This window comes from Wolffia australiana, chromosome 5 (genome assembly GCF_029677425.1).
Source record: "Wolffia australiana isolate 7733 chromosome 5, ASM2967742v1".
Classification (NCBI taxonomy): domain Eukaryota; kingdom Viridiplantae; phylum Streptophyta; class Magnoliopsida; order Alismatales; family Araceae; genus Wolffia; species Wolffia australiana.
In genome coordinates, this window is record NC_135839.1 from 17552087 (window position 1) to 17579271 (window position 27185).

At 36.9% G+C, this 27185-nt stretch overlaps 2 protein-coding genes and 1 long non-coding RNA gene across 5 annotated transcripts; 2 read left to right on the forward strand and 1 right to left on the reverse strand.

The window, feature by feature from the left end:
• Positions 1 to 1555: 1555 nt before the first annotated feature.
• LOC144703603 (uncharacterized) lies at positions 1556 to 4236 on the reverse strand. 3 transcript variants are annotated; one of them, XR_013581570.1, is made up of 3 exons: positions 3728 to 4236; positions 2324 to 2489; positions 1556 to 2244 (listed from the first exon to the last, which is right to left on the reverse strand). It is a non-coding gene; the product is annotated as an uncharacterized LOC144703603 (long non-coding RNA). The 3 variants fall into 3 exon arrangements; XR_013581568.1 differs by having other exon boundaries at positions 1556 to 1839; positions 1946 to 2489; XR_013581569.1 differs by having other exon boundaries at positions 1556 to 1839; positions 1922 to 2489.
• A 20-nt stretch (positions 4237 to 4256) lies between these two features.
• Positions 4257 to 5568, forward strand: LOC144703602 (transcription factor RAX1-like). Its single transcript, XM_078575806.1, has 3 exons — positions 4257 to 4559; positions 4717 to 4846; positions 4925 to 5568. The coding sequence occupies exons 1-3, from the start codon at positions 4277 to 4279 to the stop codon at positions 5403 to 5405; spliced, it is 894 nt and encodes a 297-aa protein (XP_078431932.1). The 5' UTR covers positions 4257 to 4276; the 3' UTR covers positions 5406 to 5568.
• An 18057-nt stretch (positions 5569 to 23625) lies between these two features.
• On the forward strand, positions 23626 to 26887 carry LOC144703605 (ATP-dependent 6-phosphofructokinase 3-like). The gene is made up of 14 exons (XM_078575809.1): positions 23626 to 23778; positions 23909 to 24067; positions 24160 to 24206; positions 24274 to 24313; positions 24391 to 24453; positions 24517 to 24654; positions 24723 to 24935; positions 25030 to 25098; positions 25176 to 25305; positions 25444 to 25484; positions 25588 to 25812; positions 25949 to 25997; positions 26072 to 26226; positions 26547 to 26887. The coding sequence occupies exons 2-14, from the start codon at positions 23966 to 23968 to the stop codon at positions 26685 to 26687; spliced, it is 1413 nt and encodes a 470-aa protein (XP_078431935.1). The 5' UTR covers positions 23626 to 23778; positions 23909 to 23965; the 3' UTR covers positions 26688 to 26887.
• Positions 26888 to 27185: the final 298 nt, after the last annotated feature.

Sequence of the window (27185 nt, forward strand, 5' to 3'; positions counted from 1 at the left end):
GAAATCACAAATTCTTATTTCATATTTAGGTGGATAGAAGTTTTATGACATTTATTAAATGGTGCATTTCCATTGTTTATTATAATTGGAATGCATACACTATGATTAATTACTAAGATTAATCACTTTAATATCCGTTTATTGACCACATGTTTGAGAAAATTGCAGGTCAAATTATTTTTGTTTCTTGGAATGTTGCTCTGTGTAACCATATTGAGATAGATCCTGTGGATTTGGGCAAGATGTTTTTTGCATGCTGATATGGCACTATGTCTTTAAGGCTATGTAATACCCCAGAAACATTTTAAAGGTGCATGAGTAATGACTTCTCTTAGCATATCAGTTATTTTTATATATCTTCATGATATACTTATTTTTCCTCAGACATACTTTGAATGATTATGCAAACCTATATTTAATACACACTCCATGTAGACCATTGAGATCCCTATGTAGGTTCATGAAATATACTGACCTATGTACTCGAGGGATACCTCAGGACCTTGAATTGCATGTACACTAGTATATGCTTCACATATAACCATAGAATCGCTTGCGGTAGGATATTCATGTTATCTCCCATCAATGCTACATTCATGGTAATCCTGGAAGTAATCGTTGATATTTTGTCAGATTTATTTATATATTTTTCTGCTAGTCAACTAGGATATTTAAGTATAGGTATAATGACATGTTTTTTAATCATGAACTTACACACTTTTCTTTCCTCAATATTTTACATATTAGTTAACAGAAAAATTACATGTTATCATTTATATAATACATATCTGTACCATTCTTGTATAGACATATAGATTACAATTATTCAATAGTAATTATAAAATATTTGGCGTGAAATAGAGTGCATAATATTGGAATTGTTTACGGTTTTGAGTTGTATTCCATGAAGAAATAAACCTAACGAATCTAAAAGCGTATCTAAAATATTTTAAAAAAATTTTAGGATCTTTCTGGACTAGGAGATAACGAGAGCAGGCCAGAAGCCTGGGAAAATGTCAATGTGTTGGGAGAACGAGCCTGGGTACATATTTGGTCAGAAGATCGCGTGGAAGATTTGGTCCCCATGTCTTTTTCTTATGACAAAGGGGTACATGGCACATGAACACAATACCAAGATGGCATGGTGTGCACAAAAACGTGCACTATTCAAGCTGTATGATTTAAATGAGACAGCCAACTTATTTCCTACATATTTAAACTATTCTTCAAATTTTGAACCTGTTCAATAATGCACGACAAAAAAATCTGACCTCGCGAAACCTCAACATCTTTTTATTGTGTGAGTTTATGTTTGTTCAACAGCTGTTTGCCGATGCTTAATAGTGGGGTCAAGATCATATAAATGGGTGATATGAGGAGGAAGAGTCTGAGCTTAAATAGAGGGGTCTGATGGGATGACGAATGTACGATTACAAATTTTAATTTGTTATTTGATATTTTATTCTATTATGAAATTTGAATAGGTGGTTAAAACCCGTCTTTCTATATTTTCATCGTTTTGAGTTTTTGATACTGTGGACAGCTGAAAAACCATCAATAATCTGTTACTGAATATTCAATGATGACCACACCAATCTAAAAACATTCCACTTAAAGAAATTGGCCAAACAGATTATGTTTGACCTGAGACTCACTGTTACAACAAATACACACCTTATAAATAGTTTTTGTTTTTCTGAATGCAGTAACAGCTACTCCAGGGCCTGCAATGTTAATATTCAAGCGCCTACCGCTGTGCCAAAAGCTGTTGCTGATACCGAAACCTCTTACTATCTTGGCCAATAACACGGTTTTGACCTTTTTGAGCGGTAAACATCCCTACCAAGAACAAATGAAAAAAAAACTTGAATAATATCAATGCCAGTTACGTCAACGCCTTAAAACATGAGACAATTCATACTGAAAACTGTTGAGCGGCTCTAACCCCGAAAGTCGTTCCAGCTTGTACCCTTTCTGGGTGATGCTCAGGGCAGGCTCAAGAGAAGCCTTCCCGGGTGACTCATCAGCGAGTACATTTTTCCTGCGTAGTCAATCATGTATCCACACCGTAGGGAACATCAAATTTCACAATTTTTCTACAGTTGTCGTCACTTTCCGGCGCCTGTACACACAGTGGCCCTCGCTGTTCGGGCTTTCCTCATCAAAATTTCTTTGACTCAGACTTCCAGAGAGCCATTACATTTTCCGAGTTTGATTATAATTACCGGCGGCCAGGCCAAACTGCTGCAGTCTCAGGTCTTCGGAATTATTTAAAGATAAATGATAACTGGAACGCGGTTCGTGTGAATAAGAAAGTACTCACAGATGAAATCACCTACAGGAACCGAAACAGAACTTGCTGGAGTAACATGTTGAGGCGTAAAAATCATAGAAGACCTGCACTGGTGTTGCGGATGAGTCCGTCAACGTTTCCAAATGAAAATTCTACTGTCATCGCTGTGCGAATCCGTCTGATTCTTCGCGTAATCCTGCAATCACTCCGGACACGATTTCATACTTTTTCATATCTATAGGAATTAGTGGGAGGAGGATGAGAGAGCGAGCGAGAGAGAGAGGGAGAGGGAGAGAGAGAGAGAGAGAGAGAGAGAGAGAGAGAGAGAGAGAGAGAGAGAGAGAGAGAGAGAGAGAGAGAGAGAGAGAGAGAGAGAGAGAGAGAGAGAGAGAGAGAGCGAGAGAGAGAGAGAGAGAGAGAGAGAGAGAGAGAGAGAGAGAGAGAGAGAGAGAGAGAGAGAGAGAGAGAGAGAGAGAGAGAGAGAGAGAGAGAGAGAGAGAGAGAGAGAGAGAGAGAGAGAGAGAGAGAGAGAGAGAGAGAGAGAGAGAGAGTGCGAGAGAGAGTGCGAGCGATAGATAGATAGAGCGAGAGATAGATAGAGCAAGGGATCGATAGACAGAGAGAGCGAGAGATAGATAGATAGATAGATAGTCAGAGAGAGAGAAAAATAGATAAATAGAGATATATATATATATATATAGATGGATAGATTGAGATAGAGAGAGTGAGAGAGCGAGTACGAGAGAGAGAGAGAGAGATAGATAGAGAGAGAGAGAGAGATTGATAGAGAGATAGAGCGAGAGATAAAGAGAGAGAGCGAGAGATTGATAGAGAGATAGAGCGAGGGATAGAGAGAGAGAGCGAGAGATTGATAGAGAGATAGAGCGAGGGATAGAGAGAGAGAGAGCGAGAGATTGATAGAGAGATAGCGGGAGAGAGCGAGTACGAGAGAGAGACAGAGAGCGAGAGATAGATAGAAAGAGAGAGAGAGAGCGAGAGATAGATAGATAGAGCGAGAGAGAGCGAGTACGAAAGAGAGGGAGCGCGAGAGGTAGAGAGAGAGAGAGAAAGAGATAGATAGAATAGATAGAGAGAGAGGGCGAGAGAGAGGGCGCAGAGACAGATAGATAGAAAGATAGATAGATAGAGACAGAAAGAGAGAGCGAGAGAGAGAGCGCAGAGACATATAGATAGAAAGATAGATAGAGAGAGAGAGAGAGCGAGGCAGGGAGAGAGAGAAAAAGAGAGATGGAAAGAGATAGATAGAGATAGAGAGAGAGCGAGAGAGAGAGATGGAAAGAGAGATAGATATATATATTCATATATAGGTAAATAGAGAGAGAGAGAGAGAGAGAGAGAGAGAGAGAGAGAGAGAGAGAGAGAGAGAGAGAGAGAGAGAGAGAGAGAGAGAGAGAGAGAGCTATGTTTTGTTACCCTACGGAGCATGAGAAGGACGTGAAGGGTGGCCTCCCGTCAGCCTTCAGGCTTTCTGCAGAGTCAGGGAAGAGTGAAAGCGGGTCACGACACGGAGAAGTTAAACTGAATACTCTGGGATTTGGGCGACATTGTTGATCGGACCAAATGTACGAGCTTTTCGGTTTGACTGTACCCAACTGGGAGTATGGGACGATCATTCTCGTGTCTCTTCCTGCTCCGCACACCCGGCGTGAACAGAGCATATCTGCCTTCCGCGTTTTCTCTCTCTTCCTTGGCCCCAACTTGGTCCTCTCTCTCTCTTCTCGCTCTCCCTTCGGGTACAGCGATGCAAAGCTACACAGAGTATGAACGCTCGTCCAAGAGAAAAGACAATATCTCCCAAAAGAGTTAAAGAGAGAACGTCACAAGCGAGTACGGGGCCAAGGACCTCGAGGTGTGGCCGCCCTTTATGGGGTTTAGAGAGAGATTGAAAGAGAAAGATGGAGAGAGATAGATGATCGTGATGTCTGATGATAAACAAATGCAAGCTGGGGGAATCCGGTGACCATGTACTGGGTCAAGAGATTGCTCTCGGCTAGTGCCCATATCCTTTTCTTTATAAGGCTTACGCGTAATTCGTTCGACGGCACAGTGTCCTGCCGGAGTCTCATCCTTCTATCGAGCGACATCTTCGGATATTCTGCAGAGGAAGCGATGGGGAGAGCTCCCTGCTGTGACAAAGCTAGCGTCAAGAGAGGCCCCTGGTCGCCCGAAGAGGACGCAACCCTCAAGAACTACGTGGAGAAGTATGGCACCGGCGGCAACTGGATTGCACTGCCTCAGCGAGCAGGTTTCATCTCCCCCCGGTCAAAATGTCCTCTTTAAACTTTTCCCATCATCGTTCTTTCCAAAAGGTCAAAATGAAAATTATCAGATGTTCTGAATCAATCTCTCTCAATGATTTTCCTCTCCGAATCGAGACTAAGTTCCCTGATTTCCTCCGGCAGGGCTTAAACGCTGTGGGAAGAGCTGCCGCCTGCGATGGCTCAATTATCTCCGCCCCGGAATCAAGCACGGAGGCTTTTCCGAGGCTGAAGACAATGTGATATGCTCCCTGTTTCAGACTATCGGCAGCAGGTAACCTCCCTCCCCTTTCTTCCTCCATTTCTTTCTTCTCTGCGTTCTAAACTTAGCCCCTTCTCAACTCCTCTCAAGATGGTCTGTCATTGCCTCGCATCTTCCTGGACGAACCGACAACGATGTGAAGAACTACTGGAACACTAAGCTGAAGAAGAAGATGCTGGTGGCGCAGGCCGAGGCCAGAACCACGGCCAGGAGAAGCGATGGGCCGATCAGCCAGCCACGATCGCCCCTCTTTCTCGTGAACTTCGAGGACTACGGCTCCGGGCCGTTCGGCTCTTTCACCATGTACGACGAGAGCAGCCCATCGTCTACAATCACATCAATGGACGCCGCACTGGGGTTAGAATCGGCGTCCTTCCCCGCACTAGCACAAGCGGAGCTCTCGAGCTATGGCCGTGGAGTCAACGCAGTAGCTGTTTCGCCTACCGATGACTTATCCGTAGCCTCTTCTCTTTCCACCGAGGACTGCAACTTAAACGCCGGTTTACTCATGGAATTGGGACTCTACCCGGCGGACTTGCTCGCCGCCGGAGGATACGCCCTCTTCGACTAGGAAGAATAATGTAAACGGTGATAACCCATGACTAAAGAGGATAGCAGATGGAGAAATCTCGGCGGAATTCCCTTCTATTGTTACTTCTTTCCCGTCGTCTTCTCAGTGTACACTTGTACAGTAAACCGTCGTTGAACTCGAGTCTTCGTTCTTTTTGGCTTTCTTTCTTCTTCTGGCATGGGCGTTACCTGCAAATCCGAATTCTGCTTTTCTTCTTTCCCCTTCATGGCTGGAGATGGATCACGAATCCTGCGTGTGACGGAGAGTGAGAACGGGGGCCGACGCGTCATTCTCTATCGTTTTTTCTCCGGTTTCGCCGCCATATGAACCCATAGAAATTTCAGCCTCGAGTATCCTTTGACGAACTGCAGGAAAAAAATTAATAATTCCCATTGCCAAAAGCAGCCCAGTGCACTCGAAAACGCGTGGCGTGCAAATGCAGCATTGCTATTTTTTTTTAATTGCTATGCAGAAGTTTTTTTCATGTTTTGCGGGGGCCGGCGGGGACAGCAAGAGACCACTATGGAAGAAAGAAAATAAATACTTTCGAAACAAATATCTGGTAAAATGAGATGGGCTCCTGCCGACCAAATAGATAGTTGACTTTTGATTTGCTAAGTCGTCGCGGAGTTGTTTGACTTTCCCATACCAGGACAAAGATGACAAGGATGTGGGGAAGTCTCAGATCAGAACTGAGTCGAGCGGTGGCCTACAAACTGTGGTTATGGGGCCGGTTTACGCGTAGAAATAAACTCTACATTTGTTAAGTCCCTCGTTTGTCTGGATTCGTTTTGGAGTTAAAACGGCCCAGCTGTCAACGTGTGCATGCAGGGTAAGCAGCTGGAGCGTTGACCGGTGGGAAATCATCTAGCTTACATTTCAATCTTGCGAGCTAACGCCCTTTATTCGTGTTAGCAGAGTCGACAAGTCAATAGCTCGCTTGGCCCAATAAGTCAACGCCCTAATATCCGGATCTTCTCGCTGACAATTTAATCTTGCCATCATCATCGGAAGTCTATGTTATCACATCAAATTATCTATACCCACTGGCTATTAAATTTATCAAGAATAGTGTAGAGAATTAGGGAATAACACGGCCCACACGGCCAAGTCCAACTATACGATATTTTTTCTGAAAGTTTCCTCTCTTTCTTCTTCCCCCCCTCTCCCCGTGATAAAACAAAGAAACCCTTTCCCTTTCTTCTCTTCTCCCTCCATGATAAAACAAGGCAAACCGTTTCCATTTTTTCTTCTCTCTCTCTCGATGATAAAACAATGCAAACCGTTTCTATTTCTTCTCTTCGCTCTCTCGATGATAAAACAAGGCAAACCGTTTCTATTTCTTCTCCTCTCTCTCTCCATGATAATACGAGGAAGCCCTTTCTCTTTCTCCTTCCCTCTCCATACTAAAACAAGGAATCCTTTCTGTCTAATTCTCATTCATTCTCGCATGCTCCCTTATTCTCTCTTATTTTACCCTTCTCCCCCATTCTCTTCTGTTAATTGCTAGTTCATTCTGCGTAATAGGTTAATAATAACAATTTGAGGTCATTTACTGAGATTTTTATAACGAAATGGTCATATTTTTCACCTCCCCCAACTCTCGCTCCCTCTTTCTCTTCAACAATCATACTATCCCCAAGCTTTCATTTCTCTGTCTCTCCATAGTCTCAATCAACGCCCTCTCTTCGATTTTCCTTCATGATTATTTCTCTCTACTTCGTCAGAAATCTTTCTCCCATCTTTCGCTTCAATAAAAATATATTCGACACAATCCTTTTCTCCTTTTCCTTCAGTACACTTCTCTAATCCCCCTTTAAGCATAACATTCATCCCCACTATTGCCTTCTCCATTCGCCTCATGTACGCACCTCTTTCTTTGCCAACTTCCACCCGCTTTAATACCTAAAATCCCATCTGTTATCCGAGAGTTATATTAGTGTTTAATCTCAAAATGGAAAAAAACAATTAGGGATGAAACACACAGAAAATTTTCATCATTATTCCCCTTATCCAGAGGATATTTTATCTCAAATTGTTCTCCTCACTATTTCTCTCCCAGAACGCGCCCCCTCCACACACTCGTGCACGGATTCATTTGTTCTGTAACGCTCTCCCCCACACACTTGTACACGGTTTCATTTGTTCTGTAACAATCTCCAACACACACTTGTCTGTTGTCATCACTAATTCTTATTTCTCAGTAATTTTATCCTTTTCTCCCTCATACAAGTTGTCACGCTTACTCAATATCTCTAACTGACTCTCTCTCTCTCTCTCTCCCTCTTATCACTTTCACTATCCTGGCTCTCATGTCTCTCTCAACTTATTCTTCTCATTGATATGGATGTGAAAGAAATCATGAATCTCATTCTTCCCCTTCTTTCTCACCTTCTCAAGCTGTTCTCCTCTCATTAAATATTCATAAAAACATCAATCTATAATGAGATATAAATAATTAATTTCATTCTAATGCACATGTAATGCTTCTGATGAAGTCCATAAATAAATAATCTGACTTAGTAATGATGATAACATAGTATGTGGATCACTAGTCTCTAAGATAGTATGTATTCTAAATATTCCTTTTTGAAGGATAATCAAGGACATAAATTATCTGTTTATAACAACAATACCTAGTTTCACTCATATAATGCTTATGGCTGATATCATCCCATTAGTGTGGAGACATTTAAGACAAACAGTGGGTGTTGTTTATTCAAAAGAGTTCACTAATTTATCTATGCGAATCAATGAATGATATTAGACCAGAATTTCAATCCAGCTGATTCACATCACGATTGTTTAAGTGGTCCTTAGACCTACTAGAGACGTCTTGTGGATGGACGGTTGTACTTTTGACTATAACCTACAATTTCTAATCATGGAGCTCCAAGCAGTCTTAGCTTGGGTGCATCAAAAACATTGCAAAGATGATTCAGTGGTCAGTAAGGGATCATCTGCCCTCTGTATATGGAGGAGACATCTCAAGGCAATGAGATGGAGTCCTTTGCCAAGGTGGTGGAATATTGGAGAAGAGTTCTCTAATGATTCTCAAATGAATTAGTACTAACTCAGATTATCAGTTATGGTTTGAAAGTAGACCATATCCTGAGTCATCTTGGGAGTGTCAAGTAGACGAGGGGCTATACTAAGATCGTAAAAAGTGACAGAAAGTTTCCATGAGTGAGTCAATAAAATCTTTGTATCATCTAGAAATTGATTTGTAGCTTGAGGGCACACCATGGGCTGGATACACAACCTATTGATTGCTTAAAATTGATCCGCAATTAATTGTAGATAACTAATTTTGAAGATAATTGAGGTTCCTGGGCACAATAGTTGTTTACTAAATTGGTGCATGGGCGTAAAGGGTCATATAAAAAAGGTTTTTAGATGTCAAAAGATATACTTAGAGATTTGGCTCTTGAGATTTGTTGAGTTGTTCATGTGTCCAGCCTCAAGACATTCCTCAAGTGTGATATGGAATGTGTGACTGACTTTTCAGCCACATATTTTTACATCAGTAAATAATCATAAAATCAAGCTTTTCTCATGACCAGAATGTATATCTAAAAATTTGAATCATCAGAATTTGATACACGTGAAAAATTAGGCCATAAATTATTAGCATGTGTGACACCTACAAAGTGCGAACAAGGGTGTGAGCCTAAAAATTAAATCATGACTTAAATATATTGATATATAGAGAAATTCATGGAGTAATTTAATATATTTGATAAATATGCGTATAGAAGAGAATGATAAATTTTAATGTACAACGGAGGACATGTTTGGCTACTTCCACAAATTAAGTTAGGTATACAGTTTTTGTGGCTAAAATATTCGCATACAGTAAATTAAACCAATCATTGTACTTTTGTATGAAAGGTTTATTAAGGTGAATTATAACAAATGATATGAATATTAAAGATATCATACTGAAAGAACATGCATTAAAATGGATTTTTATTCTACAAATGATAAGTTTGAAATGGAGCAATCAAAATCCATTTTTATGAAGTCTGATTTAAGATGGATAAATGATATTTTATTTTATGTTATATTTAAAACAAAATTATGATTTTTTAATTTTCAGATTACATATTATAAAATTCAAAGATAAAGTTCTATTTTCAGAATTTATATTTAAAACAGAAGTATGTGATCTCATTTTCCCAATCGACATTTCCTTTACATAAAATTTAATATTTTGATTGGTATATTATTATCCAAATTGAAACACGACAGATTCATATAAAATATTGAAGTTCACATTAAGAGGACTTAAAAGGACATATATACTCGTTTTAGGAAGTCAAAACATGATGCCCCTTTTTCAAACTGAAATGGCAGCCAAAATAGTAATTATTAAAATTCATTTATCTCTCAACATATGTGCCACTATGAAATCCAGATGAAAATGCAAGCTCTCAATTTTAAGTATCACATCCCATTATTTTCCCAAACTTACCTAGTAGATCTACACTACAATTGAAATTGTAATAAAATATGCACTAAATAACCAAATTCAATGTTATCCTATAGGGTTTTAGGTACGACACTTACACTAGCTACATAATCTAAAAGAGACCTTATAAAATCATTCCCTCTGTTCCAAAATAATTAATGTAGCTCATGGTCCCTTTTCTTTCTAGAATTATCATTCGATAAAATTAAATTCATTTTCTAATAAAGTTCGACCATATTTTGTTTTCCCAAAGATTTACAAAGATAATATAAAATTTTGAATAAGTTGTAATGTTTTGGATGACATAAACTTGTGGAACAGTTGTAGTTGCTTCTTTGAATATTTATAAAATGTTTTTGTTCTTAGGTTTTATTTGGATGAGTTAGGAGCATTAGTAAATGGAGGAGATGGTGGCCAACTCTTTTTAGTTAATCTGTCATTTTGGTTGTCTTTTATTATATTGGTATACTTCTTCCTCTTTATTATTTTTAATATCTTCCTGAAGATTTTTTTATGCTCTAAGAGCTCATTGGATTCTGATAATTTTTCCATTTCTTAGCTTAGAAATTAAATATATACATTCATGAACAAAAATATCATCACAAGGAGTAATGTTCTCTAATTTTTCACTAAATATGTGGGTTTAGTGAATGGGATATTATAAATTGACTTGAGTTGTGTTCCTTTAGAACAGTTCCATTGAATTTAACTTTTGAATTTTCTACTATTGGGTTGGATTGATGATCTTTTTCTCATTGCCATCTGGTAGTGATGCATTTTATATCTCAATGGAGACCTGCTTGTAATCAATCCTCATCCAATGTTTTTTTAATGTTCTTGCCTACCCCTGAAAGTTCCATATAGGTACTGTTTTGTTGATAAACAGAAGAATATTAATTACTCACTTATTGGATAAGATTTTTCAGATTGTTCGTCACTTGAACTCAATGATGAAAGACATTTAGGATCATAGATAGCCTAAAACAAGGCTGGTTTATATGGGGAACCTGCATGAATGATTAAAATTTTGTAGTTAGTTCCTTGAATTTCTCTGGCCATTGTCTCTCCTGAATTATGGATCCACTGCCTTGACATGAATGAGTGATCCAAACCTTCATAAATGAATATAAATTTCTTACAAGAACTCATCCATTTCACTCCAAGAATGAAAATCCTGACCCGCTGACATGAACGAATGCTTGACACTAACTTTTAAAGAAAAGGGTAAGATATCAACGTCAAAGCATAATGGGGTACTCCTGGGTCACAATAAGTGGCGCAAATACCGCTAATTCTTCAAGAAGTTCATATGTTTTCTAGTTAAACATCCTATAGAACTTACGCAAAAGTTGAAGAATATCGGGGTTGATTCTGAACTTGACATCTTTGGCTATTTGTGTAGCGGTCCTAGAGTAGGTCTGAATTTTAATTGGATCAGAATACCCCATCACGTTTATTCTTATAAATCATTGATTTACTGATTGGTTTTTGTTTTTTTTTTGTATCTCACTCAAATTGTTCCATAAATAGGTAGTTGTCTCCCTCTGAACTCGTGAGGGTAGGCTCTAGTCTTTGGGTGTGTTCTAATCAATGTAAGCCAAGCAAAGTAGCGTTTAAGGTTCTCTCGTCATTCATAGAAAATGCCAGCTCAATACTACTGCAAGCAAAACTTAAGTAAGGTAGAAAAATAGTTAGCTTCAAAAAATCATTTTAAAATTTTAATATAACCCAGGTGACCTGGATTAATCTCCCAGAAACATCACTAACTGATAAATCTATTTTAGTGCTGAAAATAAGAATTTTAAAAAGTTTTTTCTTCAAAACATTTATAAGATCACATTAACTAAGTATCATTTATAGAGCAAGGGATATAACTAGAAGGAGAAAGCTGATATATAAATTTAAGGTACAAACTAATTAGAAGTATATGATAAAAGATGTGAGAGGAATACAAGGGAGTGAGATCATCAAGAAGATACCTATATTCTTCAAGTAGTAGGTTATTTAAGATCCAAAACGAAGGTGAATTGTATGATGGTGGTAGTGAGAGAATTGTTTGAAAACAACATATAAACCATTTCAAAACTTTAATGTAATTATACTATGAGTCAATCATCTTAGTGATGCTCCTAACGTAATATCTCATTTAACAACTTGTATATTCTCCCAGGTTTGGCATCTTGCAACGAAAAATAAATATGATCTTGGAAAAATAACAAAATCACTAGAGTCAAAGTTCTAAATACAGATAATGACCTTTGGCAATCAATGTTCCTGATGGCCAGCTAATGCTGAAATATAATTTATGGTGTATCTCATCCCTTATAGATTTCAGGGGGTAGAGGAGAGGGAGAATAAGCTGGTATCTAAAACTGCAGCATGGGATTATATATCTCCCTTAGATGTCTAAATCCTCATCATTGTTAGACATTTAATTTATGATGGTGCAACATGAATTGTGAAGAAACACATTAACAAGTTTTCATCTTGTAGTGAGTTGGGCTCCCCAACATTTTATTTTGTCCTTGCATTTTTTTTTAGTTTAATCTGCATATTTTTTCCTTTAGCCATGCATCTTCTGCTCTGCTACATTTATTGGAATATTAATCTCTAGATCATGCCACCCCTTGTCCTTGTACCCTTCTAATGACAAGATCGGTGCATTATGGCTTTGATCACCCCATGCCAAATCTCCCTTTATGGAATGATCAACATCGCCCATAATTAGTGGAAAACATACCAAAAGAGATTATAACACATGATAGATAGATCAATTTGAGCTAAACCATAAAAATCAATAACATTAAATCTTAAATTTTTTATTTAATTTTTAAATTTTATTAGTATTAATTTTATATTTTTAATTATATGGTCATATTAATGAAAGTATACATGTAATATTAATGCAATGACTAGTAGGTTATCACCCCATCCCTGGATGGCTGAAGCAAATTGGACATCCTGAAGTCTAGATGGTGATTGACACATTATTCATGAATTTTCTTCTTGTTCATTTAAACTTTGCTCGAAAGTTTGAAAACATAAAGTCTTGGTGGCGTGAATAAATCCAAACTAGTGATCGATGACATACATGTTGGGTTCGGTGCCTTGGTTCGTCCATGAAAAACATGAATCCATGGATGCAGAAGCGTGTTGGTCGATTCACAATCGATCTTCAATACGTACATTAAATGCACTTTTTGGGGAACTCGTTCCACCCTTGACTTTGTCGCTTCGAGATTGTTCTAAACCGTTCACATGTCTGGCCTCTAGAAGTATCCACGCAATCACTCCGCACTTGGATCTCCACGTCTTCCTCTTCAACTCATCTTGAAAATCTAGAAGATCTTCTCACAATGAAGACACTCTCCTTGGATGAATGGAGAAGAGAGTGGAGAAAGGGAGGGGCTCTCAAATCTGGCTGGCCTAGGTTCTTGAAATGAGAGCCCTTTCCCTCTTTATATTTCACTTAAAGTTTTTCTCAGAAACCCCAAAGTAAAATATATCCACCAATACCTTTATGACCTTGTGCGTGTGACCCTCTAGGCCCATGTATCATTCTAGTTAATAACTTTAGGGACCCAATAACATTATTCATCAACCTTATTAATTAACTATATCAACATATATATTAATTAAAGAAGGATCCATTTAACCCAATCGATAGGCTAAGTTTCCAACCCGTGTGGTGCTAAGCTACACCTTGTGCTCTAGAAGATACCTAGTAGTGTTGAACTCTCTCATGGAACCTTTACCATCATTGGTTACCGTATATGTATAATTCATCATCCGCGCGAGACTCCTGAATGTCTTAGAGTATGATTTATCGTCAAACTCGAACGACTTAGGGGATCATTGGAGAACTCCTCCTCCAATATCCTCACTTTCCTGGCCAGGAATTTTTTGCATCGGCTTCCCCAAGTTGATCTCCGTGAGGATGATCTTGTCTCGACCATTCAATCATCTCCGTGAGCATCTTCTTGATGGAAATATATGTGGCCGGCAAGCCAATCACACATTCCACATCTAGTTCCATGTTAATTAATACAACATATTCACTATAGTATAAGTGTGATGCTTATACTGAAGTCCATGAATACATGATCCGACTTAGTGAATATTATGAGATCGTAATACGAAGATCACTATTCTTCAATCATGTGTTCTAAATATTCCTATTTGAAGCATAAGCGAGAAGTACATTGAGTCTTCAGATAGAATAGTCTCCGGATAAACTTCACTCATATGTCAAGTATGCCCATTTCCGTAGCCATTAATGTGGACACACTAAGGATAGATAGTGAGTGCTCTTCAGTGGAAAGAGTTCACTAAATTGATCCGTACAAATCTGTAAATGGTATTATACCGAACTATCAATCAAGTCGATTCACTTCACGGTTGTGTAAGTGGTCCTTAGACTTGAGACTCCAAAGACGTCTTGTGGACGGACAGTTGTACTTTGACTATGGAAAATGAGTATCTAATCATGGGATTCTAAATTGGAGACTCGACCTGACGTTAATTTATCTATGTTAAACAAGGAGGCCTAGTTGGGCCTATGTAAGTGGGCCCTAGCCCACATACACTTCTCTCTCTCTCTTGTTTATCTTCCTTATTTCAATTCTCCCCCAAACAATTTCATAGTCACATCAAACCTAAAATTCTTCATGGTATCAAAGTAGTAGCTTCACGATCCTGTCTCCTCTTTGTTTGCTCCGGCAAACCAGCAACGCCTCCTCTCCGATGGCTTCATTTAATCTCCTCCTCTACCCTTGTCTTCCTTTCAACACCACATTCTTCTTTTTTTTTTTCTCTTTTCCTTCTTCCACAGTTTCATATTCCACGTTCTTTTTGTCCTTTTTTTTTCCCTTTCAATTTTTCTCACCTTCTTCATCTTTAATCTCCTCCTCTACCCCTTTATCTTTTCCTCTTACTCTATCCCTTGTTCTTCATCTTCTTCCGTTTTTCTCATTTTTCCTTCTTCTGTACTTTAATTTTTTACGTTCTTTTTCCCCTCTTCTCTTCTCTCCCTCGATTTTCTCTCTCTTTCTTCTTGTTGAATCACCTCCGCTATCCCTGTCTTCCTTTCTTCTCCACATTCTTCTTCTTTTTTCTCTTTTCCTCCTTCTACAATTTCATATTGCAAGTTCTTTTTGTCCCTTTTTTTTCTCCCCCTCGATTTTTCTCACCTTCTTCATCATTAATCTCCTCCTCTACCCCTTTATCTTTTCCTCTTACTCTATCCCTTCTTCTTCATTTTCTTCGGTTTTGCTCTCTTTTCCTTCTTCTCTACTTTTATTTTCTACGTTCTTTTTCCCCTCTTCTTTTCTATCCCTCGATTTTTCTCTCCTTCTTCTTTAATCTCCTCCTCTACCCCTGTCTTCCTTTTTTCACCACATTCTTCTTCTTTTATTTTCTCCTTTCCTTCTTCCACAATTTCAGATTCCACGTTCTTTTTGTCCTTTTTTTTTTTCCCCCTCGATGTTTCTCGACTTCTTCATCTTTAATCTCTTTCTCTACCCCTTTATCTTTTCCTCTTACGCTATCCCTTCTTCTTCATCTTCTTCGGTGTTCCTCTCTTTTCCTTCTTCTGCACTTTTATTTTCTACGTTCTTTTTCCCCTCTTCTTTTCTATCGCTTGATTTTTCTCTCCTTCTTCTTTAATCTCCTCCTCTACCCTTGTCTTCCTTTCTACACCACATTCTTCTTCTTTTATTTTCTCTTTTCCTTCTACAATTTCATATTCCACGTTTTTTTTGTCCTTTTTTTTTTCGCCCCCTCGATTTTTCTCACCTTCTTCATCTTTAATCTCCTCCTCTACCCCTTTATCTTTTCCTCTTACGCTATCCCTTCTTCTTCATCTTCTTCGGTGTTCCTCTCTTTTCCTTCTTCTGTACTTTTATTTTCTACGTTCTTTTTCCCCTCTTCTTTTCTATCACTTTATTTTTCTATCCTTCTTCTTTAATCTCGTCCTCTACCCTTGTCTTCCTTCGTACACCACATTCTTCTTGTTTTCTTTTCTCTTTTCCTTCTTCTACAATTTCATATTCCAGGTTCTTTTTGTCCTTTTTTTTTTCGCCCCCTCGATTTTTCTCACCTTCTTCATCTTTAATCTCCTCCTGTACCTCTTTATCTTTTCCTCTTACTCTATTTCTTCTTCTTCATCTTCTTCGGTTTTGCTCTCTTTTCCTTCTTCATCTTTTTCCCAGGGCTTTCTGGACCCAGGGCTTGTTTAATCTAGAAATTAACAAATTACATCCTATTATGTACATTTTCCAACACTCTCGCCACATTATTAGGCATTCAACTATGATAAACTCAAAATTAGGGTAAAAATTACGTTGTTGAGAATTTGAGTTCAATCAATAAATTTATAAACCTATACTCAGATAATTTAATTAGATAGCGATGAGTAAGGGTCGTCTCCACAAGGAACGTATATTAGTTAAAATACGGTCTCAATAGGGTGAAGCACGAAGATGATAAGAGTTACGTATACGGCAGGGAATGTGTGATGAGAGTGAACGGTAATGAGAGATGGTAAATTAAGGTTCTACTAAGATAGATGAGGATGGAGAAATGAGATGCGTCATAATGACGACGTGTTAGGTGGTGGATATGATAAGTGATGTAATGGTATCGAGAAGGAATGATAAGTTGAATAAGGAGAAAGAAATGTTAGCTTAAATGAGAAAGATATAGGTAGGTGATGAGATCGTCACTGTGTAAGGCAGAATATGAAATGGGTGAGAGTGGATGATAAGGTATGATGACAAAGAGGATGAAGGATGGGAATGGATGATGGTGAAGGATGGTATTAAAAGAAGTTGAAACTAACTAGAGTGTTGGAATGATTCAATGTAAGGTAAAAGGCTAGCCCTAGATCCCTATGTTCTACCGGGATCAAGGTGTCTTCCTGCTGTAGATCAGCCTCCCCACTTCTTTGTTGAACCTCTCCAAACAATAGAGACACCAAGGAACACTTGATGGACCTTCAAAACTTCACTTTCTTTCAATGAGCGTCATTAGGAGGTGAGCTCAAAAATGTTTTTTACAAAGATTGAGGGCTCAATTTATAGATTGAATCATATGGATGAATAGAGGACAAAAAGACAAAGATGCCCTTAAAATTTCAGCTCGGTCCAAGTTATGGACGTCAGATATCAAGCCTGGAAGTCGGATGATTTCTAGCCGTCTATTTACTTCAAATATTTCTCTCTCCTCATCCTCGTCAGTGTCGTTAGGTCATTCCATTATGGTTTTGTCTCTTCTGGATATTAAATATGATGATTGGCTGAGATTCTTCCTCGTCCTTACACGATTGACGGCTCTCATCGCGCAATGCATCGCCCTGGGAAAAAGACAAAAAGGAATAATGATAGTATATTATTTAAATATATTGTTTAAATATATTATTTAATAGCTTTTGTTGCAGCTGACATGGCGCCACATCAGCACACGCCATGTCAGTGATTTCCCATTCAAAACCAATAGAAATGTGACATGTATTGCCATGTGTACACCCCACATGTATATGTGGCGCTCTGTGGTGCTGCCACGCCGCCAACCATCATTGTTGACTATTCTAAGGAGAGAGAAAGGAGAGAGAAATAATAATATTTTAATGCTCCCTTTCTTGGGCCATGAAACGCATTTATTGCTAAAAAAAGTCTCCTTTTCTGATAGGTCTATGTCACCTGCGCCTGAAAAATTCAAGAAAAAACCCAAAATATATTCTAAAATTCAATAAAATAAAATAAAAACCCAAAAAATACAAATAAATATATATTGAACTTTGAAAAATCATATCTTTCCACATTTAATGTCAAAAAATTCCAAAACATACATATGTTGACTCACAAAATTGTTTTGTTACAGACTATGCTGTCAGAAAAATTTCCAAAAATACATAAAAATATAGAAAACTCAGAATATAATTCTAAAAATGAATTTAATCCTTTTATGCTTGATAACATGCATATATGATTAATTCAATGCAAATAAACATGTAAACATGGTCATCTTAAGCTACTAAAAATGCATGTTATCAAAGTGCCATACTTCACGTGCCAAGAACCTCACACAGAGCATTACTTCCTATAAAAGCCTTCCTTCTGAAATATCTATGAGCGTCACACCGCTAACTATGCAAACCCTGTTATTAGTTAGAATCAAGAATACACTTGTTCGCCAGCTCTACAACAACAAATCGGACAAAATACACTTCACCATTATCAAATTCCTTCACATTTACAATGTTAGCTAAACTGAAATTTCCACCTGCTGCCTTGCAGCCATTGAGTTTCAAAAAATCCCTTCTCACGTGACATTTTTTGAAATCACTTCTCAAGTGCCATTTGCATGGAATTTATAGAATTTCTGATGACATTTGTAGCCGAAGTGTCATCATTCAAAGAGCACCCTTCTCTCCAAAGGAGTGGCAGAGAGAGAGAGAGAGAAATAAAGAAGAAACAAGAGGGAAGAGATTCCTTGTTCTGAAAAAAATCTGCAAAAGAAGTGTACCAAATTTATTTCAAAACAAGAAGAAGAAAACATTTAAATATCCCCCAAATTTTTTTGCCTTAGTGGCCCACCATCTTGAAAGATACGAACTTCCCTATAATATTTGACAATGGTAGTTACATGCTCAAGGCTACTTTCCCTAATAACCAGGTTTGGGGTTTGACACACTCAAACACTCCATATCCATCACACCCACACCAAATTTATCATAAGTTGGTACTTTTGTGTTCACTGTGTTATTTCCTTGTGAAGAAATATTGGATGGGGAAATATAATCCCCCCTTGTTCTCGACAAAAGACATCAAAGCCATTAAATCCGAATACATGTATTAGTGCACTAAAATATGACATTGGCAGAAGATAATCAAAGATGATATTAAATAATCAATGAATCAGATCAAGGATAAAGATATATATCATACATACTTCTAATATTTCATTACCAAAAAAATATAGATTTTTCCATTTCTTCTAATACAATGGAAAAGTTTAGAGTTTTAAAGAACACTTTTCTTGAATCAAGGATATCAAACATCTTACAAATTAGATTTTGTTTTTTAAAAAATATATTTCAATATAAAATAATATTTTTCAGATAAACCAAATTTCAGATCTAAAAAATCTGAAGCATACACTAAAGATATGGGAAAAAGATACATATATTATATATTATTTTATTTCTTCGTCAGGTTATGTCATCAAAGTTAATGTAATTGTCTCATAAAGAGTTCCTCGATTTCACTTCTATATCATCCTTTGAATTACCTCATTTACCTTGTCACTTAATATTTCTCAGCACTCTGAACACATTGCCTCTGAGAGCGGATATTCATCATTTAAATTTCCCTCATCATACTCCATGGATTCAAATGTCTAAAAATTTGTGGATTTCATGAATGTTCTCTAGTTATGCATGTTTTAATGTATTTTTTAAATAAAATTTTAATGGCCTACCACAGATTTTTAAAACACTATCTGTATAAAAGAGAAATAAAATAATATCATTTTTGGCCCCAGCTTCTCAATAAAATGCTAATAATAAACTGAGATGAATGAGTAAAGAGGATTCATGGAATTTAAATTTTAAATCCCATTAAAAATAAATCCATAAATATTTCATGTTATCTTTACTTTATTCTAAAATATTATTGATATTTTGACAGATTTTTGGTAAAAAAGGGCAACTTCTCTATTGAATCACATCTATGTATACTGTGATTTTTATGCAAAAAACTTTAATATGATTGAAATGATAAAAGTCTGACTATAATTGAATGTGAATAAGTTTTCATTGGATCTACTTACAACATATTTTTTTCCATACAAATATTTTGAATATAAACGTCATGATTCTTGTCCAAAATTTTTATTCCTCATTGATAACACTCAGTATTAATATGTTAATGTGATCGTATTTAGATGTTTATTCACATTAAATTGGTTATAAATGCATGCTATCAAGCCTAAAATTATTAAATCCACTTTTGGAATGATTTTTTGAATTTTACTATTTTTGAAGGATTTCTAGACATTTTTCTAACTTCGTATTCTGAGAGAAAATAACTTTTTGAGCCACGATATGAGTTCTTCTGACTTTTGAAACATTCTATACAAAAATTATATGATTTTTCATAGTCCAAATACATATTTATTTATATTTTCTGGGTTTATATCTAACTTTTATGAATTATACGATTTATGGGGGTTTTATTTTCCCGTGCCATGCAACACCAATCTACTTGTCAAACAGTGACCAACGATTATTATTGTTAATGATTGGAGATACTAATCATTAAACCTCATTCATGATTGGTGGTATTTAATACTAACAAACTCTATATCCCCTATTTTTTAGTTGCATGGATGATGTGCCCAAACCAACGAAAACTCCTTATTTAAGAATAAATGTGATGCAAAGACTAAGGAGATTGGAAATAAAAAATTGTTATTTTTCATTTGACTAGTCAACAATAGCTATGCAACCAATGTGCCACAAGACACATGGTGCCATGTATAGATGTGGCATGCATGTGTCTTATCTTAATTAGTGTTTTATTAAAGAATGTATTGATATTGCATGCGTTGAAGCGCCACCCTGTCACACTTGTATTACTCCTTTAATATATTAATATAATATTATTATACATTTATTTCAATATTTGTATTTTCCCTGCAAGGACATGTAGCCTGATGGGAGCTGTTAATCAAGAATCCCAGGGGACAATGATGAAGACAAAAACCTAAAAATGACATGACAGTGCTGATGGGGATGAAGCGAGAGAAATCTTTGGATCAAATTAATGGATAGGGATTGTCCAACTTCAAGGCTTGATATCTGATGATCTAAAAGTTTGATCGATCTGAAATTTTTATGGTAGCATTGCCTTTTTTATCTAACCGTCCATATATCGAGCCCCCTATATTTATAAAAAAAACTTATTTAAACTCATGTCCTCCTAGAGAGGCAGATTGAAAGAAAGTGAGGTTTTGAGGGTCCATCAAGGGTGTTCTTAGTATCGAGAGTACTTATAGAAGGTGTACAGAGAAGTCGGGAGATGCCTTGATCCCAGTGGAGCATAGGGATCCAAGGTCAATCCCTTGCCCTACATTAATCCACCTTCAACACATTCATTTAGGTAGATCAAATCCATTTCATCATCACCATCCGCCATCATTTATCACTATTAATGGTCATCAACTATTGGCGTCATGTTTCATCTACCACCAATGTCACATATCATCTACATTGTCACCATCGCATCATGTATTCTCCTCTATATTCACCTACTAAACCCTAAACCACTACCTGCCTCCGTCTCATTCCACACTCATTCTTCACCCATTCCCTACCTCCACAACCGGCATCCTTACACCTCCTCTCGTCACCTCCATCATGTCTTGTCTTCAAACCCTCTTATCCTATAATAAATCCTAATTTAAATATTAAGCCCTAATTTAGATATTTCATGTTATGATTCCCCCTTATTCATCATCTTTTCTCATCTTGACGTCATGTCCTCCTCTAGCTCTCTCTCTCACTTTCACTCACTTCATTCACATCCTACTATCTACTACTTGTTGTAATATTCGTTTTATCCTTATTAAATCGTTATTACCCCCATCTCATCTTACCATCTTCATATTGCCTCTACCTTTTACCCTATACATATTCATTCTCATCCTCTTAAGATCATCATAGATAGAAAGAGAGAGAGAGAGAGAGAGAGAGAGAGAGAGAGAGAGAGAGAGAGATAGAGAGTTAGTCTCTAAGATCTGCTCCCTGCGGAGACGACCTGTTATTATCCACTATCTAATACATTTATGTGACTATTGGTTTCTAAATTTATTGAGTAAACTCAAATCCAACAAGGACACAACTTTACCCTAATTTTCAATTTATCAGCCATATTAGCGAATATGTTTTATATGTGATTTATTGGGAATTTTTTCCCATTCTCAAATTTACATATTAGTGAATAATCCTTCTTTGTAATTAAAAATAATTTTTATTCATCCAGTTAATCATCAAACTTTTGGAGCTCAAGACGGAAGCACTGAATGAATGTGGGTTTATTTAATGGACAGAAATGGTTTGTTTAAGGTTTAAATATTAATCCTTTTTTTAAGACTAAAAAATTTTATCCTAAAAATGTTACCCAAATTTTTTAAAACAAAAAATCTACCATGTATTGGTGAAATCTCAATTGAAAAATGCATTATTTTACTGATTCAAATAACTCAGCAAAAGTATACATCTAAAAATATATACTTCCCCAAAAATTAGAAATTAACTGAGATTTTTTAGGTTCAGCCAATAATTTTTTAAGTTCAATCATTATGTTTGACCATGAGAATCAAAGTTTCATGGTTTGATTTCATTAACAAACTAAGTTGTGCGGTCATTGATACACAATTTTAGATGTCAAGGAAAATATTGAATCTTCTGAAATGAGATGAATCTAAGTTGGAGAGAGTTAAATTTAGATTATGTTTTCATTAATGATTTTTCCAACTTGTATAAATTTTAATTCAACATAAATTCACGGTAAGGAATTTAAATCATAGTACTAAGGAATTTATCATAATTTCTTATTTTGTTATTATTGTTTTTAAATAATTAAACGTATCACCAAAATATTTTCTAGTTAAGTATTCTAAATTTAAAGGTTTACTAATGCATTGATATTACCAAGTTTTATTTGAACGACAGTTTGAAATTGGATGCTATAGGTCTCCTTTTACTCCCAAAGAAGATTTTAATGTTCATTTGACAAATAAACTTGAACCTAAAAAAGGAGTTCTTATCCCTGTTAATCAAGCCAAAAAAGTATAATACTAGTTGATAGATTTGAAAATAAATAATTGGAAATAAAAGAATAACATGAAGGATCTTGTAGTGAAAGACTAATTCAGCTCCACCTTGCATAGTCCCTTGCTCTTTTGATAGGATTCACTCCAAATAAAGATGGTTCTTTGGGATATAGGCTCATTTGTGAAACTTCAAGATGTCCAATGAGATATTAGTTTCTTAGGTCAATGAGCTAGCCAATTAAAACACTCATCTTGTTATTTTTTGTGTTTGAAAGAGTACAGAAATTTTAATTAGAAACCTTTGTGATTGGAGTAGGAGTGTTGCACTAAACTGCGATGAATTTCTGATGGCCCTGCGAGTTATGTGTTGTCAGAATGTTTATCACAAAAATCAACGCTAGTTGCTGAACATTTTACCTGAGTTATTTTGAACATGCTAATACTGGTTTATAAAAGATGGATTAACCCCGCTGTAGAACAGTAACTCATTTCCTGAAACTGAGCTGGATCATGCTTTATCCATGTATATTTCTGCTACATGATACTTGGAATTCATATTCGTTTCAAACCATGAAAACCCTTTAGGGATCGCCTCATTCACAATGGCCATCAATTTCTTAGAAAAAAACAAAATTCAACACTTTATTGTTCTTATGCCCCAATTTGACTATCCTTAAGTTTCCATTCAATAATCACTAAATCTCTAGCACACCTCTTATATGTGCTTCATGGTACTTATACATTAATATCCATTTCAAACCCTTAAAACCCTTTTTAAGATCTCACCATTCACTATGGCCACCAATTTCTTAGAAAGGGACAAAATTCAACACTTCATTGTTCTTGTGCCCCCAGTTTGACTATCCTTTAGTTTCCATTCAATAATCAATAACTCACTATCATACCTCTTATTTAATTGGGTTGAATGCGTGTCATCGCTGAAGAACTTCAGCGTGCGAGGGAGAAGATGCGAATCCACCGCCATGCCCGCGAGCAAAATCGAGACTCTGGTGGTTTTCGGAGGGACCCATCCTCGATGATGAATGCTACCAGCGCTCTCTCGTCTCTGTAATCCGATTTTTATAAACTATAATCTCATACCCGCTCCTCTTTTTTGGGGAATTGATATCCGGACAGCAAAGCAAGCCTTATCTAATACCCTAATCGAGGAATTCCCTTTTGTTCTTCTCTCGTCCAGGTCTGGAAGATCACCCTTTTTCTGGGCTTGCTGGGAATCTGAGTCTGGAAAAATTCAATGGAGATCGACGATAAAATTCCCAGTCAACTGGTACACGGTGATCACGGTTATGTGCTTGATGACGTCCCGCACCTTTCTGATTACATTCCTGAACTTCCGGTTCGCGATCTCCTGCTATACTCTTCTGATCTCTTCTTTAGCATTTTGTTAGAATCAGAATTATTTACAAATTAGCCTCTTTTCTTTGTCAGACTTATCCGAATCCGTTGCAGAACAATCCGGCTTATTCAGCTGTAAAGTAAGTTCAAAGTAATCAACTAGTCATGCATATTTGTGAGATCGGCCTTGATTTTTATTTCAAACAGGCAATACTTTGTCGATTATGATGATACCGTTCCAAAGAAGGTGAACGCTGAACCCCTTGCGATCTCACTCAGTATTCAAGAATTATTCTTTACATCCCCTGCTGTATTTCGGTGAAGGTTGTGGTTCATAGGAATACTCCTATAGGCACTACTTTCAGACTTGGAGGTCCTCGCCAAAGGGTAAATTTACCTTCAATATTGTTTTACAGTAAATTATTTTGGTAACCCCTTGTTCGTCCTCAGGTTTACTTTGAATCAGATGAAGTTCGTGCATGCATTGTTACATGTGGGGGCCTCTGCCCAGGACTAAACACCGTCATTAGGGAGATAGTTTGTGGATTAGCATTCATGTATGATGTGGAAAGAATCATGGGAATTGAGGTGGATATTGCTATATTCCAAAATCCCTTCTCCAATATTGTGAATTCTAATTAATTTATGATTTACAGGGCGGGTACAAAGGTTTCTACGCTCGTAATACGATTCCTTTGACAACCAAGTCCGTTAATGATATCCATAAGCGTGGAGGCACTATCCTTGGTACATCAAGAGGTGGGCATGATACGAAAAAGATTGTAGATAACATCGAAGACCGTGAAATTAATCAGGTCTATATTATTGGGGGTGATGGAACGCACAGAGGCGCATCTGAGATCTTCGAGGTAATTATTTTTTAATTACGACGATTTTCAATTGAAATTTTATTTTTTTCATAGTTACAGCAGAAGTACCATATCTGAGGTTTATATCTTGTAGGAAATCAGAAGGCGTGGATTGAAGGTTTCCGTTGTCGGGATTCCAAAGACTATTGACAACGACATTGTGGTAATTTGTCTGGATTTTTTATTAATTATAGTTTAATTACCTTGTATTTTCCAACACAACACGATTAATGCGCGCAGGTCATTGACAAATCGTTTGGTTTTGATACCGCCGTCGAGGAAGCACAGAGAGCAATTGGCGCTGCACACGTTGAATCTGAAAGTGCTGAAAACGGCATTGGCCTAGTAAAATTAATGGGACGCTATTGCGGTATGTCCAACTCTTCCCATTTCTCTTCTTTGTTTAATTGGAAGAAAGTATCGATATTCACAGCTGCAAACGAGTCAGCTTTTATCTGTTTATTCTTGTTTATAGGTAACATATTCTTTTTTCACAATGTGTGATCAGGCTTCATTGCAATGTATGCTACTCTTGCCAGTCGAGATGTGGTATGATAAATTTTGTTCCCTTCTTAATTGCTTATTCATGCCATGCGGTTGAAGGACTAAAATTTTCTTAATTTTCAATCTGCAAATGCCTATCATCTTCTAGGACTGTTGCTTGATTCCAGAGTTGCCTTTTTATCTAGAAGGGCCTGGAGGACTCTTCCAATATATAGAGAAGCGTCTCAAGGAAAATGGGCATATGGTTATTGTCGTGGCAGAGGGTGCGGGTCAAGAGCTTATGACTGAAACTGTGAGAACTGGAGAATTGCAGGATCCTTCAGGAAACAAGCTTCTTCTTGACGTTGGTTTGTGGCTCTCTCAAAAGATAAAGGTTTAAGTCTCATTCCTCACAAATTATAATTTTCTAAATTTTTTTTTTATGTTTCCACATTTTTAACCATGAAGGAGCTTTTGTGAAGAAAATCAATATGATCTCATACTGAAGGCAAAAATTGGGTGTCATACAGGATTATTTTTCAAAGAAAAAACGGATGGTGATAAATCTGAAATACATCGGTATGTCTCTGTAGATTAATGTTTCCACATTAATCTCTAATTTTAATTTCACCCGAGAAAAAACTGATGCGCAGATCCGACGTACATGATTCGTGCTGTTCCAAGTAATGCATCTGACAACGTGTACTGCACGCTCTTGGCTCAAAGTGCTGTTCATGGTGCGATGGCGGGCTACACGGGTTTTACAGTTGGTCTTGTACATGGGAGGCAAACTTACATTCCCTTCTGTGTAAGTACTAGGCGTATGTTGGCCAGTTTTTCCATCAAACTCCGTGATGTTTTTCATTAATTTGTCTTGTTTTTCCATGAAATCGCATGTTACTGGGTTTTAAGAAAACTGCTTTTTCATTTTTTCTACACTTTCGATTGTTGTTGATTTTTTTCTCTATTTCCTGTACATCAAGTTCATTCCCCAAGCATTTTTTGTATTCATCAATCATTGTATATAGATTTTGATTGGACATCTTGTTTATGTAAAAAATGGCTAGTTTTTAGCATTATCTGAATGCAATGGTAATTCATACCGATACCAATTTTTGCCATTTGCAGAGGGTGACAGAGAGCCAAAACAAGGTGGTCATAACAGACAGGATGTGGGCAAGGCTGCTGTCTTCCACTCATCAGCCAAGTTTTCTAACTCATGACGAGATTGAGGAAGCAAAAAAGGCTGAAAAAACGTCCAGTCTCTGAATGGACGAAGAGACCAGGGTACCACGTACCTGTTTGCATTCTTCTCCAATTGTCACCATGGTGATTGGTGGGAATGTCTCTTGGCTGTTTCAATTTGTGGGTTTAATGTAATAAGGTTTTGATTCGTCTAAAAAAAAGTTTGTCATTATTTGGGATGAATCTAACAAATGAACTACTTTAAAATGATTGTCTTTAGTCAATACACGGTTAGCAAATCGTGATGTAATATACTAAAATATAATTTAAATAATTCATATGATTTCTTTAACAAAAGAACCAAAATGAACTACTTTTCCGAACGAAGAAGATACTACAAGGTAAGCATGAACCTGAACTTTGCTGGACTAAAAATCTCCGGAAATCCTCCACACCAAAAAAATCAACGTAGTCATTAGAATAAACCCAGAGCAATTTAAACTGTAATTACTTCGTAAATAAACTAAAACTTTTTAATAGTCATTAGAATAAAAGAAAGTTTACAAATTTCATCGTCTGGAG